Genomic DNA, 16,747 nt, shown 5'->3' with positions numbered 1-16,747 from the left:
AAGAATCAAGTATTCTTCCATGTTTAACACCACTTGAAGGAAGCACTGAGGGTGCAGGGTGTATGCAGAATGAAGTCCCTTATCCAGAGTATAATGTTAAACCAAGAATGGCTCGGGGGCACCACTACTGACTGAATTGGTAACGTTCTAAAGGACCGTTGCTAGACTGTTCTGCTGAAAGTGATGAGGGAACCAGCAAGATGGAAAAAACATGCTTGATCTTGTCCTCACCAATCTCCCTGCCCCAGAATTGATTGGCGTGACCACCACACAGTCCTTGAAGAGATGATGTCCTGTCTTCAAATTCAATATATCCTCCATCATATTGTATGGCAGAACCATTGAACTACATGGGATAGCTTTCAAACAGATGTAGCATAATTCAAAGCTGAGCATCCGGGGTGCTTTGGGCCATCAGAAGCAGAGAACTGCACTCGAATATAACCTGCAATCTCATGGCCCAGCATATCCCCTGTTTGACCATTACCATCAAGCTGGGAAGCAATATTGGTTCAATGAAAGATGCAGGAGGCATGGTACAAGCAGCACCAAATACATAAAAATAAACCTCTGGATTTAGGTTTGCTCACTGAGCTGGAAGGTTCACTTTCAGAAATTTCATCACCGTACTAGGTAACATCTTCAGTGAGTCTCCGGTGGTATAGCCCACTTTCTATTTAATGTGTTTGGGTTTCCTTGGGCTGGTGATGTCATTTCCTGTGGTGATATAATTTCCTCTGGTTCTTTTTCTCAGCGCTACAAATCTTCTCAAAACTCTATAAAAATAAAGTGTCAAGGTTAGGTGAATTGGCCAAGCTAAATTGCCCATATTGCCCAGGGATGTGCAGGCTAGATGGATTAGCCATGGGAAATGTAAGGTTACAGGGAAAGGAAAGGGGTCTGGGTCTGGTTGTGATGCTCTTTGGAGGGGCAGTGTGAACTCAATAGGCTGAATGGCCTATTTCTACATTGAAGGATTCTCCAATACTATGGCGAAGCTATAAGTCAGATAAACTTGCATCCCAAACAGCATAAGCAGCAAGTGATAGACAAGGCCAATTGTTTCCACATAAATGCTGTCCTTTATTACAAAAATAATGATAATATGCATATATTATAGACGATATTGGTGAAATCTTCTCTCAAATATACTGTGCAGTTCTGGTTTCCTAACTTAAGGAAGCAAATAAATGAGTTGGAGGTTGTTCAGAGATTTACTGGATTGATACCTGGAATGAGCAGGCCGTCTTGTCAGGAAAGGTTGGACAAATTGAGCTTGTTTTCATTGGAATTTAGGAACAGCAATTTGGCAAAATGACAGGTGACTTGACTGAAGTTTGTAAGATCCTGAACAATCTTGACAACGTGGATAGAGGAAGTTAATTTACTGCTGTGGATGAATTGAGACTTGGGGGTAATGTTTTAATACTTGGAAAAAAAAGACGAAAGAACTGAGAATACTGAAAATCAAAACAAAAACAGAAATGGTTGGAAAAACTCAGCAATCTGACAGCATCTGTGAAAAGAAATCAGTTAATTTTTCGGGTCCAGCAGCCCTTCTTCAAAATTGATTTCTGTTTGTGTTTGCAATTTCTGTTTTTCTTTCTTAATATTTGGAGTCATCCTTTTAGCACAGAGATAAGCAAACTTATTTTCTCTCAAGATTGTGAAACTTTGAAACTCTACGCTTCAGAACGTGGTGAGATGTTTCTAAGGCCGTGGTAGATAGATTCTTGTTCAGAAAGGGAACCAAAGATTCAGGTGAAGATGGGAACGTAGCATTCAAAATATAAACAGAGCAATCATGATTTTATTGACTAGTGGAGCAAGCTTGAGGAGCCAAATTGTCTATTTCTAGTCATAATTCATTTGGACAGGTAGCTTTGCGGGTATTCAGCAAGATAAATTACCACACTGCTGTGCACACTGAATTTCACATTGGATAATACCAATTCTCTTTCTCTCCTTTCTACCACATAACAGTGACTGCACTTCAAAAGTACTTAAAGTATACAGGTCTTTTGGACATTGAGGTCACAGAAGGTGCTATACAAATGCAAGACTTTCTCATCCCTCTGCCTCACATTGAACCTTCTTGTCTCCTAACAGCATTCAGAACTTGATTATTTCCTGGCTCCCAACAAATGCCATAAACAGAAGTGAAGAATCATTGTCTGTTTGATGCTAATCCTCTAAGAAAAAGTAAATACACAAGAAAAAAGTCAAGGCTAATGTTTGCAGGTCATAAACTTCTGCTCTAAAATCACTCAAGACACTCTACTATCAATATTATAGAATGTCCAGAGATTTTGGACATTCTATACATTTAGAGATGTAGCTATTCTGGCATGGTTCAATAATTTTATCTATTCCATTAAATATGCACTCAAAATGTTCTAAATACAGTCTTAATTTGAAGGCAGTTCTTACTTCAGTTCTATAGCCTAGGAATTGAAGAGTATTCAGCAAAACAAACTTTGAATATTACTGAAGATACATCCAAGCTCTTAACTCACTTTGTTCCACATATAATTGTGATTGTGAATCACTGAAGTTTTAATAATGTCTGCTCTGGAAGGCAAATATTATAATTTTCCCAGATATATGGACTGTTAGAATAACCTAGGTTTATGGTAGGAGACTTTGCAGTGAGTTGAAAACATGAAATCACCCACATGTACAGTACTGTGTATGTTCCACACTATGCTGCTATCAAAAGCAGTCAAAGAAGATAAAACTACTTTTAAAAGTGCTGCTGAAACAAACATCTGGCAAAAAAGTTGAAGTTGTCAGTAAATATTTGAATTGTTTTTGAAAATGAGAGAATGAACCTGAACTTAGCTTGACTAACCTGAATGACTTGTGATGGCAAGTATTATAAATAAATTTAGTTATGGTTCAATTGGTAATGTTCTCAGTTCTTAATCAGAGGGTTTTTAATTGTGCTGTAGGACTTAAACACAGCAATTTAGACTCCAGGTTAAAAATTCCAATACAAAGGAAGTGAAGCACTGTCAGAGGTGCTGTCTATGAAACCTCTGATCAGCAGCTGGTGGAAGAAGTCAGTCTTTATGCAATATTAGATTTATTCACAAATTGAGACATTTCAAATGCTTAATTCTTCATTCTGTAACTAACCCCAAGTGGTAATTAATATCGCTTTATGCTATTTTAAGAATGGGAAGTTGGTCTGGAACCAATGTCTTCCTATCCAGAGGCAGAGATGCTTCTACTGCACCACCCTTTACACCATCTCTGCATGAGCAATTAGCTGTGAAATGTCCCCCATACCTATATACGCTTAACTTCAACTTCTACAATTACCAGTCTGATCAGTCATTCTGAATAACTTTTGTGCCTCACAGATAGATGTAAGGATTTTCTTTCAAAGAGTTAGCCCCACTGTCTTTGCCAATATTAATTCCTCAATCAAATTACATAACTAGTTTATCTGGTTATTATCAATTTGCTATGGGGTTGCTTTGTCCTCACTTACCATCCCAACAGCCTCTGTATTCAAAGAAATATCATTTCCATCAATTCCATTACCTCCAGCATGATCGCACCACCAAACATATCTTCCACAACATTGCCTTGTCAGCATTCCAAATGGACTGTTCCCTCCATGACACTCCTTTATTACAACCAATACCTCATCCCTCTCACATGGCACCTTCCCTGTAATTGCAGGACTTGCATCATTTGCCACTTTACTTCCTCACTGTCAAGCCCCCCAACACTCATTCTAGATGAAGCTGTGATTTAGTTTATTTCTTTCAATTTTGTCTACTGCTACCCACAATACAGTCAACTAGAACAGGTGACTATTTTGCAGAACCCACTCAGTCCCCAAGCATGACTTCGATCTTTCTGGTCACTTGCAATCTCAATCTTTCTCTCGTGCTCACTTATCTCTCCTCGGCCTGGGGCTGTATTCCAGTAAAGTTCAATCCAAGTTGGAGGAACAGTTCGTCATTTTCTGTTTTGACATTTTAAAACTTTCAAGATTCAGCAGTGAGTTCAACAACTTCAAACCATGAACGCTGTCCTCTACTTTGACTCGTCCAACTTCCTCAACACGCTTCTCTGTCCCACTTGTTCTTTACTCGCATTTTTAAAAAACAATTAACAATCACTTTTCCATCTTCTCTCTCCAGTTCTGAAGGAATCATATTAGACTTGTAAAATTAATTGTTTCTGTCTTCACAGATGCCAAGCTCCTCCAGCACTCTTTTTACATAAATGCAACTTCTTTTTGTTTTATAAGATATTTAGCCAGGAAGATTCACAGAATTTCTCAAGAATTTCATGGAAGTTAATCTTTCTACCCTGGTTTCAGAGGGAACAATACATTGGAACTCTGCTTTGTTGCTCTTCTCAGAATGTGAACAATACAGTGTTAAATCATGATCTGATTGACTGCACCAAAGGCAGCGATCAGACACCAAAACTCCGGTTGCATATCAGATTATGCATGATTTAACTAAATAGCAAGTCAATTTTGAAATACAGAAGGCCACAAGCCAATCATAAACATGACACCTTTAGCAAGTTGTCGTTATCAATTGTAAATGATTAGGACACAGAAAAAGCAGCTAAGGCTAATTTGTAAAGTTTATAATAAGTTTATAATTTATATTTGTTATTGTCTTCATTTTACTGGGTGGAAATTTTGGAATTCCCTTCCTATTATGATTGAGGGTATACTGTCAGGGATATGTTGACTCAAGAAGAATGTCTATAAAAACTTAGGAAAAGGTTACATTCAAGAACAAATTGAAACAATTAACTATCGCAAGAAGTGGAATATAATTGTCAGTAAGTTCAACAAAAACTTTTCTTCTGCAAAAGATGGAAACTTGAAAAACAGATGTAAAATATTTTAAAAAGACAAATAATAATAAAAGGGGAGCAAGATTTTGGGAGAGGTATCAAAACTTTACATACACTGATGTCCTTTGATCAACTAGATATAAAGCCAAGAGACTGGGAAAATATAGGATATACAATTTGATTTGAAATTTCGGACATTTTCCTCAAAGTAAACTCAATTTTGTTCTTAATAAATACAAAATAACCAAAAGGTACATAACAAGAATTGAAACAATTGACAAACCTGAACTGGTGATTTAACTTAACTGAACTATATGGAGTGAAAATTAAAGTTGAGTAAAATATCAGTATGTATAAGACTAAATATTTATCACCTGCCATGGTGATCTGATTTTTGTCCAAATCAATAACTACAGGTTAAACATAATTCTTTGAATTATTAATATTAAAAACCTTCAATCAGCGTGACATTCCATACAGTGCATTCAGCTCTGACATTTAAATACAAGGTTAACAATATTGCTTAAAACGATGTTAGGAAAGCACAGATAAAACAGTAATTATGATGCTTTCTCAGGCAACTAGTTGAAAACAGGAAGATTTGTTTGAGAAACAAAAGATACAAGCATGGAGGCACCATTCACCCCTCTTACAATTCATGCATATTGCATCTGAATCAATGGTCAATACTGACTGATAGGTATCCTGTTGTGCAAAATGAGCACTGAACTTTAAAATTCTGCTGTTTAAATAAAAGAGATTTTACATATTTTCATACTTCACAAGGAAAGATTCATTAATAAAATTAGTCAATCTAACACTAAATTGAACACTCAGGAATCCTTTACCAGCTGTACTCGTCAGTTATGTGGTGAAAGTGAGGACTGCAGATCAGAGCTGAAAATGTGTTGCTGGAAAAGCGCAGCAGGTCAGGCAGCATCCAAGGAGCAGGAGAATCGACGTTTCGGGCATGAGCCCTGAAGAAGGGCTCATGCCCGAAACGTCGATTCACCAGCTCCTTGGATGTTGCCTGACCTGCTGCGCTTTTCCAGCAACACATTTTTCAGCTCTGATCCCCAGCATCTGCAGTCCTCACTTTCTCCTAGCATAAATATAAAGTATTACGCTTTAATTTTAAATAATTTCTGACAGTCTGAACTACCAAGTTCACAACTAAAGAGTCAAAAAGTCAATGTATGTTGAGTTCTCCAAATCTCGTCGCACACATTAGCGGTTCAAAACATTTCCACTATTGTGTACTGTTGTACCAGGGCTACACGTTTCCCAGTCATAGTGCATTTGGGGGGGGGGGGGTGTTTTACTGCAATGATAAATCCTCAGTGAGATGGACATTTCCCCATCAATGGCTGACTGAGGCAGGAAGTGGCCAGCGCGCATGCGCCGCTCGCCTTCCCCTTGTCTGGTCCGAGAGGGAACCACCGCCGCCGCCTCCAGCCCGGTACCGAGCAACTACTACAAACAACCGGGGAGCTACCTTCACAAACTCTCTGTCCATTCTCCAGCCGGATCCAACCGTCTCTAACCTCCGCCGGTATGTCGGCGACTAAAACCACCTCAGAAATCTGCCTGAAGTGAACTTCTTTTACCTGTCAGCCGGATTTTAATGCTTGACCCGTTCCGTCGAGCTCCGGGATTCGACATTCCTTAGAAAAATTCCCCTTTTTTCGAAGCGGGCCGGTCGTTTCCTATCCACTAATAGTTTAAAAATATATAGAGAGATAGAGAGACCTTTTGTTATTTTTTTTAAAAAAAAGAGGAAATTACTGATTTACGAACAGGGGCAAACACCAACGGCCCCACAACGTCCGCACGAGACACAACTGACGGCGGCTTCGGCGCGCGCTCCCGCGAGGCGCGCCAGCGCTGACGTCACGGCGCCAGGCCCGAGGGCTCGCACCCGCGTTCCCTGAATGACCCGGATGGTTGATCTGCCAAGGTGTTGCTTCATTTTAAAAAAAAAAGAGGTTTCCCCAGTTTTTACAGCTTCTCTCTGATCTATCATTCCTGGTGAAATATCTTCACTTGACCAGTGAGCCACACAACCCCGTCCTCACTTACTGAGTTTCAGGTGATCAGACAGTCAAGTCCAATAAGTGGGGTTTGGACTGAAGGTCCCAGGTTGGGATCCCTGGGTCACAGGAGCTCCCTGGTTTGACTTGAACCTGTCTAGTAATGATCACTCTTTCCCGGTCAGGTCAACACCTGCCACATTGTTTTTAAGGCGGCATGTGATGTGTTGGCTTTTATTGGTAGATTGACTTTCGGAACCAGGAGGTCATGCTGCAGCTGTACCAAACAGTGGTGCGGCCGCACTGGAGTATTGCATACAGTTCTGGTCACTGCATTATCGGAAGGACGTGGAAGCTTTGGAGAGAGTTCAGAGGGGATTTACTAGGATGTTGCCTGGTGTGGAGGGCAGGTCTTAAGAGGAAAGGCTGAGGGACTTGAGGCTGTTTTTGTTAGAAGAAAATTGTGAGGTAACTTAGTTGACACATACAAGATAATCAGAGGGTTAGATAGGGTGGACAGCAAGAGCCTATTTCCTCGGTGATAGCTAGCACAAGAGGACATAGCTTTAAAAATTGAGGGCCATGATTTGGAGATGCCGCTGTTGGACTGGGGTGTACAAAGTTAAAAATCACACAACATCAGGTTACAGTCCAACAGGTTTAATTAGAAGCACACTAGCTTTCGGAGCGATGCTCCTTTATCACCTGATGAAGGAGCATCTCTCCGAAAGCTAGTGTGTTTCCAATTAAACCTGTTGGACTATAACCTGGTGTTGTGATTTTTAACTTAAATTGAGGGGTGACAGATATAGGACAGACGGTAGAGGTAGTTTCTTTATTCAGAATAGTAGGGGTGTAGAATGCCCTGCCTGCAACAGTAGTAGAGTTAGCAACTTTAAGGGCATTTAAATGGTCATTGGATAGACATATGGATGAAAATGGAATAGTGTAGGATAGATAGGCCTCAGATTGATTCCGCAGGTTGGCACAATATAGACAGCTGTAGGGCCTGTACTGTGCTGTAATGTGCAATGTTCTGTATTCCCTGGAGTCTAGAAGAAATGCTGTGAAGGGCAAGAAACTCCCATGAAATTCCAACAGGACTAGATTGCGAAAATCCTCCCTGCATTTACCCAATGTCCAGGGAGCCCAGAGCAGGAGTCATAGTCTAAGGACAGAGGGTATGCTATTTAGGACTGAGAATAGCGGAATGTTCTTCACTGACTGGGGAGCTTGTGGAATTCTCTCCCAGAGGAAGTGGTTGAGAGCAAAATATTGAATGTTTTCAGAAGTTATATATAGTTCTTAGAGCTTAGGGGAGAAAGCAGGAACAGGGTGCTGAGTTGATAAGCAGTCATAATCATGAGGAATGGCCGATTCATGCTCCTATTTTCTATGTCAGAGATGAAGTTTGTCACAAGAAAATTGTTAGTGACTTCCTTTCTTTCCTATTCCTTGATGCAAAAAAAAACTGCTCGAGTAAATGGATGAAAAAACAGTGATCAAAATTAAATGCCTCTTTTCTGGACAGCTGAAAAGGATCTGAGCCATCAGGAAATTGAAAATATTATTTAATGTTTGGTATGCCCACATCCACAACCCAATTACACTGCTCATGGATTACAGAAATTTAATGGCAAGACCACAGAAGGCAATCAGAACTACAAACTTCCTGCATTTGCTATTTCTATGGTTGACCATGTCCCCAAAAGTTTCAGCACATACCGGTCTCCCAATATCCCACTTCCACCACTAGTGGTCCACCAAATACACGAAATACTTGCATTTATACTATACTTTTCATAACCTCAAAACATTCCAAAATTCTTTTCAGCAAATTGTTATAATTTTCCAAACCATAAAGATGCATCCAAATTTTAAAAGAGACTATTCAGCAAATTGGCCATAATCAAACTGTAAGACACTCACTTTCCAAAAGTTGAATCGCTGAACTATAAGTGCAATCACTGTTGCCATATTGGAAGTTCACTAAAACAATGCACTGCAAGGTCCAACAATGTTATGGTGGTGGTCAGAATTTTTAGACATCAGTTGAGGAATAAATGTTGGTTAAGTCACCAGAGAGAGTACCCCTGTCCTCCTTTGAATAATACTCCGAGAAATCGTAGTGACACCTGAAAGAGCAGATAGAGCTCAGTTTAGTATCTCATCTGTAGGAGATTGGAGATGCAGCTTTCCCTCAGTACCACACTAGAATGTCAGTGCTGGTCTTGTGTTCAAGAAAATTTGTGGTTTAAGTTGGGAAGGTACCAGCCTTCCCTAAGCCTTTGTTATTGCAAATCTGAATGGAAGTTACCTGGCTTTCGGAGTGGGCTGGGTACCGAGGGATTGAAAGAAGCACTCAGGAGAGTGCTTACAGAATCAGGCAAACAGATCCTCCTGCTCGGTGGAATTCCCTCAAGTCTTGTGTAGAATTCCCCATGTAACAACTATCAACCTGACTGAAAACAAAAATAAAGTTGTTTTAAGTGATTTCATCATCTCCCCCTCACATTTTGATCTGCTCAAAACAAAACTTTTGATCCTATTAATGCTGTGCTGTGTTTCAGACTTGACTACTAAGTTTTGGTAATTCTCACTTTGAAATGGTACTTGTAAGAGTGATTTGTATGCAGAAGGTAAACCTAACCAGGACAAGTTCACGTGTGTCAGTGTTAGCAAATGCATGGTTAAAAATTCAAGTATATTTATTTTAAATATTCACTGCAGTCACTTTGATCAAAGTAAGTTTTTAATTTTTTGAAAATGTAGATATGAAATTGGCAAGGTTGATAAATTAGCAGTGGTAAAAATATCAGAGACTAAATACATGGATCACAAACTGACCGGAAAGGAAGCGACAGATGAATTATTGTAAGTCTTGCAGACCAAAATCCCCAGCAAGTACTTAAATGGCAGGTGAGAGAATAGTTAGAGGTGCAGAGAGATATGCAATTAAGTTCTGGGATTTGTCCTCTTCCTACCTGGCTGATTCAGCGCAGGTCAGAAAGCCTTTGGAGGTGTTACAGAGGAGATTTACTATCAATATCAGGGAACCAGGGATATGAGACTCCAGAAACTGAACCAGAGTAGCCGTATAAACTGTGATCACAAGAGCACAGAGGCTAGGAAGCCTGCAACAAACAACCCACCTCCTGACTCCCAGCAGCCTGTCCACCATCTTCAAGTCACAAGGCAGGAGTGTCTTGGAATGCTCCCTCATTTGCCTGGATGAGTACAGCTCCAAAAGCACTCAAAACTTGACACCATCTAGAACAAAGCAGCCCACTGCGGCACCACATCCACAAACGTCCACTCCCTCCACCACAGACACTCAGGAGCAGCATGGTGTTTATTATTGGAGAAGATGCACAATGAACTGCAGGTGCTAGTAATCTGAAACAATAACAAAGTGTGCTGGTAAAACACATCTGTAAAGCGAAAACAGTTCACATTGAGTCCAGTGACCATTCATCAGAATGGCTCTGACTGAGGGTCACTGGACCTGAAACTAACTGTTTTCCTGCTACAGATCCTGCCAGACGTCTTGTGTTCCTCCAGCTCTCCCTGCTTTTGTATCTACAAGATGCACTGCAAAAATTCAGCAAGGCTTCTTAGCACCTTCCAAAACCATGACCACTATCATCCAAAAGGACAATGGCAGCATATACGTAGGAACACCACCTACAAGTTCCCCTCTAAACAACCATGATCATATTAAATGGCAGAGCAGGGTCCTTATCTTAATGTGGAAATGGATCATTATTCCTTCACTTCTGCTGGATTAAAATCCTAGAACTCAACCCGAATTCATTAGAGAGAGAGAGCGAGAGAGAGAATGTCCACCGAATGGATTGTAGCCATTCAAAAAGTTACCTCACTACCACCACCTTGAGGGCAACCAGGAATCGGCCATAAATGCTGACCCAACCAACCATGCCTACATCGCATGAATGAAAAGCTATGTGGAGAGACAGGAGAAGCTAGGGATTTAAATCAGGGTTGAAACTTTATTGCTGGAACAGCACAGCAGGTCAGGCAGCATCCAGGGAACAGGAGATTCGACATTTCGGGCACAGGCCCTTCTTCAGGAATGAGCAGAGAGTGTTCAGCAGGAGAAGATAAAAGGTAGGGAGGAGGGACTTGGAGGAGGGGCGTTGGAAATGTGATAGGTGGAAAGAGGTCAAGGTGAGGGTGATAGGTCGGAGTAGGATGGAGGCGGAGAGGTCAAGAAGACGACTGCAGGTCAGGAAGGCGGTGCCGGGCTGGAGGGATCCGGCTGAGACAAGGTGGGGGGAGAGGGGATGAAGAAACTGGTGAAGTCCAAGTTCATCCCCTGCGGTTGGAGGGTTCCCAGTCGGAAGATAAGACGCTCCTCCTCCGACCGTCGGGTTGTTGTGGTTTGGCGGTGGATGAGTCCAATGACCTGCATATCCTCGGTGGAGTGGGAGGGGGAGTTGAAATGCTGTGCTACAGGTTGGTTGGGTTGGTTCGTCCGGGTGGCCCAGAGGTGCTTAAAAGGAAGATTTGGTAGAAATGTTCAAAATCGTGAAAGGTTTTGGTTGTAAAATCAGGAGAAATTGGTCATGCAGCAGGATCAGTAACAAGAACACAAAGATTTAAAATTAGAAAAGGAATCAGAAGCAACACAAATGAGTTGTAATGATCTATCCTGTATTTCCTGAAAGGTTGATGGAAAAAATTATTCAATATTAAATTTCCAAAATGAAAGGAATTAGATATGTGAAAAAGAAAACATTGCAGAGGTACAGACAGCATTGGGGAGGAAGGAAGAGAAGGAATTCTGAGGATTGCTCTTCCAAGTTGTTGTTCAGTGACCTCTGCTGGACAAATGGTGTAGCCACAACAGATTATAAAACAAGTGAGGATTGCAAATGCTGCAAGTCAGTCGATAATATGTGGAACTGGAAAGGCACAGCAGGTCAGATATTTACGTGAAATCTTTCATAGGTAAAAGCATTTTATCAGAGTAGCTAGGTAGAGTGATTTCCCTGCTCACAACATAGAATCCAAATGACTGTCAAAAACAGAAACGGAATACAGCTTGTCCCAAAACTGACAGCAATTAAGACTGACCACTTTTAAAACCCAAATAGACTTTTCATAACCCTGATATTACCCTCTTTTCAAGATGACCCTTCCAGGATGGCTCAGATTAATTTCATGAATTTATCTATTTCCCTTAGGTTGCCATCTCACATGCATTAACACTTTCAATTATTAAAATGTGGCACCAGGTTAGTAAGGCCATTGCATAAGCAAACATAGCATTGGAGAGATTCAGTGATTAAGCAAAGAGTTTAGAATAGGATAGGAATTTATTGTCACTTATACTTATGAAAATACAGTGAGATGTGTATAAGTGGCCATAGTGCCATTTTAAATTACAGAAGTTACAAAGAAATAATTATGTTAGGACGAAGTTCACCTTTTGTTCCTTCCATGGCGCCTACGTTTCTAAAGTGGCTCAGAATGCCACCATAGCTGCCCAAGCAGGGGTTTCCATACTACCATCCCTGAAACAGACACCGAAGCCACTGCATAGTGAGGATCAACAGACCAGACCCACGAAGTCACTGATGCTCAAGCTGTCACCACTTCAGTCATCGCAGCCACAAGGCACAAACCAGAACCATCACAATAACCACTGCTGAAACTGCTGCCAGGAGGAACAGATTAGAGCCACTGACGATGAAGCCACAGCCACTGTGGCCACAAGGGACAGATATCTGGATTGCCCCATGCTGCTGCTGCAGCAGGCCCTTCCTCCACCGCAGCCACAGAAAAGAAAAGGGTGAACTTTGGTACAGAAGAGTAATTAACAAACAGAAACCAAAAGATGACTGTAGCCGGCCAGGTGAGCAGGAGCATCGGGTCCCCAAGTCCAAACACTTCCTACCCTGCTGGTGTTTGGGTAGACAGGCAGGAGGCTGGAAGAACACAGCAAGCCAGGCATCATCGGGGGAGGAGAGGTCAACGCAAGGTAAAGCATTTTGAGAACACTTCCTTGGCAAGTTTATACAGGTCAAAATGTTTGGGCTCAAGGAAGTAGAGGATCAGAAATACTTCGGTATGAAGGTCCATAGATTCTTGAAAACAGGACAGGTGGATAAGGTAGGCCTTTATCAATCAAGTATTGAATACCAGAGCAAGATGGCAATGATGAAGCTGTATATAACAATAGTTAGGTCATAGCTGGAACATTGCCTGCCCAACTATACTATAGGAAGGATGTTCCATTTGATTTGGTGAACCAAAGTACCCAAAAATTGCTAAAAGTAAACTGCCTGAAGAATTTGCAAAAAGTGGTCAATTAAAACAGGTTTTTTAGCACTTGTTGGAAATTGAATAAATAAATGCAATACATTATTAACACGATAATGTCTTCGCCTTTTGAGTGATCCACTAAAACTGCTGGCAAGTTACAACAAATCCAAACTGAGCCCCACATACAAGTTACAGCCTTGTGTGCGCCAAGGTGGTTTTTATTTTATGCTGCAATATCATCTCAAAATCAGATTAGAATGCAGTCACATTCCCCACATTGCATATGCAGTATTGATATTGTGTTACTGATTTCTTCCACGATTGAATTATAAATAAAGTGCCATGACACAGCATGCCATTTAGTATGAAAGTGTTTAGTAGATGATAATATTAGAAAGAGTGAAAATTAATCTGATACTATTCCTCCTGCTCAATTCTCAATTGCCATTTTATTGTTCAGTTTAAACATTTTCCATGGCACAAACTAAAACAAGTGCATACTGCTGCAGTCCCCACCCCATATACAGCAGTTTACTCTTGTAGTAGACGAGTGGTGTGTGTTTAAACCAAATAATGTGAACACTTCAATATGCTACCATTTCATTTTAATCTAAACAATAAAATAGAATCAAGGGATTGATTGTGTCAATGCTGGTAACATTGGAACATGCCCTGCATTTTATTCCAAACTCCATTTATCTGCCTATCCCTTACTAGAGAAATTGTTAAATAAAGCCATCAATATCAATCTTAATTTAAATTGACCCAAAAGGGCAATTATCTGGGAGCTAATTTACAGTCATAACCACATAAATGCAGTGGTCTACAATAAGACCATTTCTGGTCAGTGTCTACTGGAATGAATTACAGGGCAGTGATTGTTAAACAGATGACTGAATCAGTGGACAATGATGAATCAGCCAAGGAGGACGGGAAGTTTTTGTAAGTTTAGTCTTCCACAAGCATGCTGAAAGGGGATGGGACATACTGAGCTGCAAGAAGTGGCAAACATAACATTTCCTAGGGCAAAAAAGTAAATGATAATATTGTCAGACTTATTTGAATTCTTTGGAATAATTGAGATACAAACCAAATCATTTGATGATTTACATACTAGAAGGCAACATTGCCACAAAGTATCTGTAATTTCCATTTAAGTTACTGATTTAAATATCAGATTGAGATAATGTAAAAGTGCTACTATATGGTTGTTTGTTTAATTGAATACTATGTAGTACTTCAGTCAGCTTTGTTATTCAGCTTCAAGAATTCAAATCCTGAATGCTAATTACATATCCAAACATGCTGCAAGATTCACCATCAACAGTTGTTTTAAATCACTTTCCCATATGCCTCAAATGAAATAATCATTCTTCCCCTGGACAACAGTGCAATTTACTATTTTTTTCCTGGAACCAGCTAGAAGAAAATTGTAAAGTTGCAATACAATATGAAAGATGTCTCTAAAGGCAAGTGATAACTGCAGTGTTGGTCTGATACATAAACTGTAGTGTTCAACATATTGTGGGATTGAAATTTTTATTTCTATTTATAGATGACTATCATACATTATCTAGTTCTGGATTCAATCAGAAAATTGAATTCTCTCAAGACCCAATTCAATAAAGCCTATTTCTTGGTTGAAAATTTTGCTTATGCTTCATAATCATTCCTTTTTTGGTTCAACATCTGTTTTCCTTACACATCTGGAGTGCTTTGAGATAATTCCTATGTGGAAGGCAATGATGTCATGCAAATTGTTCTGTTCTTGGTTTATTAGCCTTTCCTTAAAAGCTTATAGTACCTACATGGCTTAAAATATTTCAAATTCCTGTATCAAGCTTTTACCCAATGCAATTTTTTTCCCCAGATACAGGTCAAAAGGTTAACAATTAAAACTTGAGGAATGTGATGTGATTCTGTGGAGCTAATTTAGTCCTTCTGCCAAAAATTCAAAACTCCAGAGAGTCTTTTTGTTTTCAGGATAGGGTAACAAAGCAGCACTTGGATTTTCATTCAACACTGAAAAGCATTCAGCTCGAAATTCTCAAGCAGAAAGTTAGGTTGTAGGTAGCCAAAGACAAACTTAATCAAAGTAGAAGTACACAAGGAAAAATGTTCAACAAAATAGGAAAAAGATGGGGGGCGCGGGGGGGTGGTGGGCAAAGAGCATTAACAAAAATGAACCCAACTGGAACTAGAAAAATGGAGAACACTGCTGCGGTAGAAAGAGGTTATTCTACTGCCTTAGATCAACTATGGGATTTTGTTTTAAAATGACCAAGTCACAGTATGTCATGAGATTTCAGAAACCTGTCAATAAAAAGAGATCAAAAAACTTAAAAAAGTTCTGAGTGATCTGTATCAATATATCTTTGGAAAAAAAAAATCTTCTTTCAACAGTTGAAAGTATTGCTAATAATAAATTGTTGCCCATTATCAACTGCCCTTGCAACGGAGTGGCTTGCTCAACTTATTGAGGGGACACTAAACTCAATTGCAGGGTTTGGAACAGTGTTTAGTCCTGTCCAGGTTAGGATCAAATTGTTTTCTAACAAAGGATTTTTTTTTAAAAAGTAAAAAAAGTTCATTAAACTAAGTCATGCTTACCAATATAGTGCCTACCCTTTCAATTACAGATTAATGGAATTCAATTTAATAAATTCCAGTTTGTGATGGGATTTTAAACCTAGTGTCCAGATTGTCTCTGGATCACTAATCCGATTAAGTTACCATTATACCACCGTCTTCCCATCAAAAGTTAACAAAATCAAGGAAAATGTGTGAAGACATGTCAAAAACCAACAGAACACCAAGATATTCTACAAATTAGCAAAAACAAAAAACCTTGAACGTGCATCAGAAGGCCCAGGAGGCGAGAAAAGGGATCTTCAGTTCATTCTAAGGACATGGATAACATGAACAAAAAAAGTTGTTTATTGCTCATCCGGAGATAGCCTTGGGAAGGTAGTAATAGGCTTTCTTCTTGAACCACTTTGGCTCATGTGAAGGTGCTCTACCACAGTTAGCTCCGAGTTCCAGAATTTTCATGCAGGGATAAAGAGCAGTAGTTGCTTCACCAACTTCCCCACAAAAAGCAGACGGTGGGCAAGAGTTCCCCTAAAGCAGTGGTCATCCTCCTTCTTGGTAAGCCTAGAAGTGCAATAAGTCCTTGGAATATAATTGATCTTGAACTTAATCCCTACTGCACAAAAATGAACTGAAGACTTCTTTTGCTGTAGAAGCAAAGGAGTGAACAAGATTGAAGCTTATAGGCTTTCATGACAAAAAAAGTCTTTAAGACAAATTGAAATCAGTCCTTATACAGGATAATGAACTGGAAAGTATAGGATTGAATTAATGAAACAAAAATTGTAAAGCAACAACTTGCTACCTCACTAACTGAAAAGGTATACTGTATTTTAGACTCTTGAATCAAGATTTACTCCCAGGAAAAACAAGTTGATATCTGCTAACAGAGCTAAAGGGAGGGTGGGAATCAATACAGCCCAGATCTATGCAGCAGCCATTTCAAATGATTTTTGATTTCCATGAAAAAAACACTTGATATTTTAAAATAGTGGCAATTACTGTTA

At 39.8% G+C, this 16,747-nt stretch overlaps 1 protein-coding gene across 3 annotated transcripts in view; it reads right to left on the bottom strand.

The window, feature by feature from the left end:
- Positions 1-6,703, bottom strand: part of smurf1 (SMAD specific E3 ubiquitin protein ligase 1) — a 129,097-nt gene extending 122,394 nt beyond the window's left edge. For all 3 annotated transcript variants that reach the window (XM_043711256.2, XM_043711257.2, XM_043711258.2), the window contains exon 1: positions 6,441-6,703. In XM_043711256.2, the coding sequence (XP_043567191.1) occupies positions 6,441-6,495 (55 nt within the window). In that variant the 5' untranslated portion in view covers positions 6,496-6,703. The remainder of the gene's footprint in view (positions 1-6,440) is intronic.
- Between the last annotated feature and the right edge of the window lie 10,044 nt (positions 6,704-16,747).

The sequence above is a fragment of the Chiloscyllium plagiosum genome, unplaced genomic scaffold, assembly GCF_037043375.1.
Source record: "Chiloscyllium plagiosum isolate Xiang-an unplaced genomic scaffold, Cpla_swu_hap1 HiC_scaffold_20, whole genome shotgun sequence".
NCBI classification, from domain to species: Eukaryota; Metazoa; Chordata; class Chondrichthyes; order Orectolobiformes; family Hemiscylliidae; genus Chiloscyllium; species Chiloscyllium plagiosum.
Note: the sequence above shows the minus strand (reverse complement) of the source record. Positions and strands in the feature narration are given on the sequence as shown.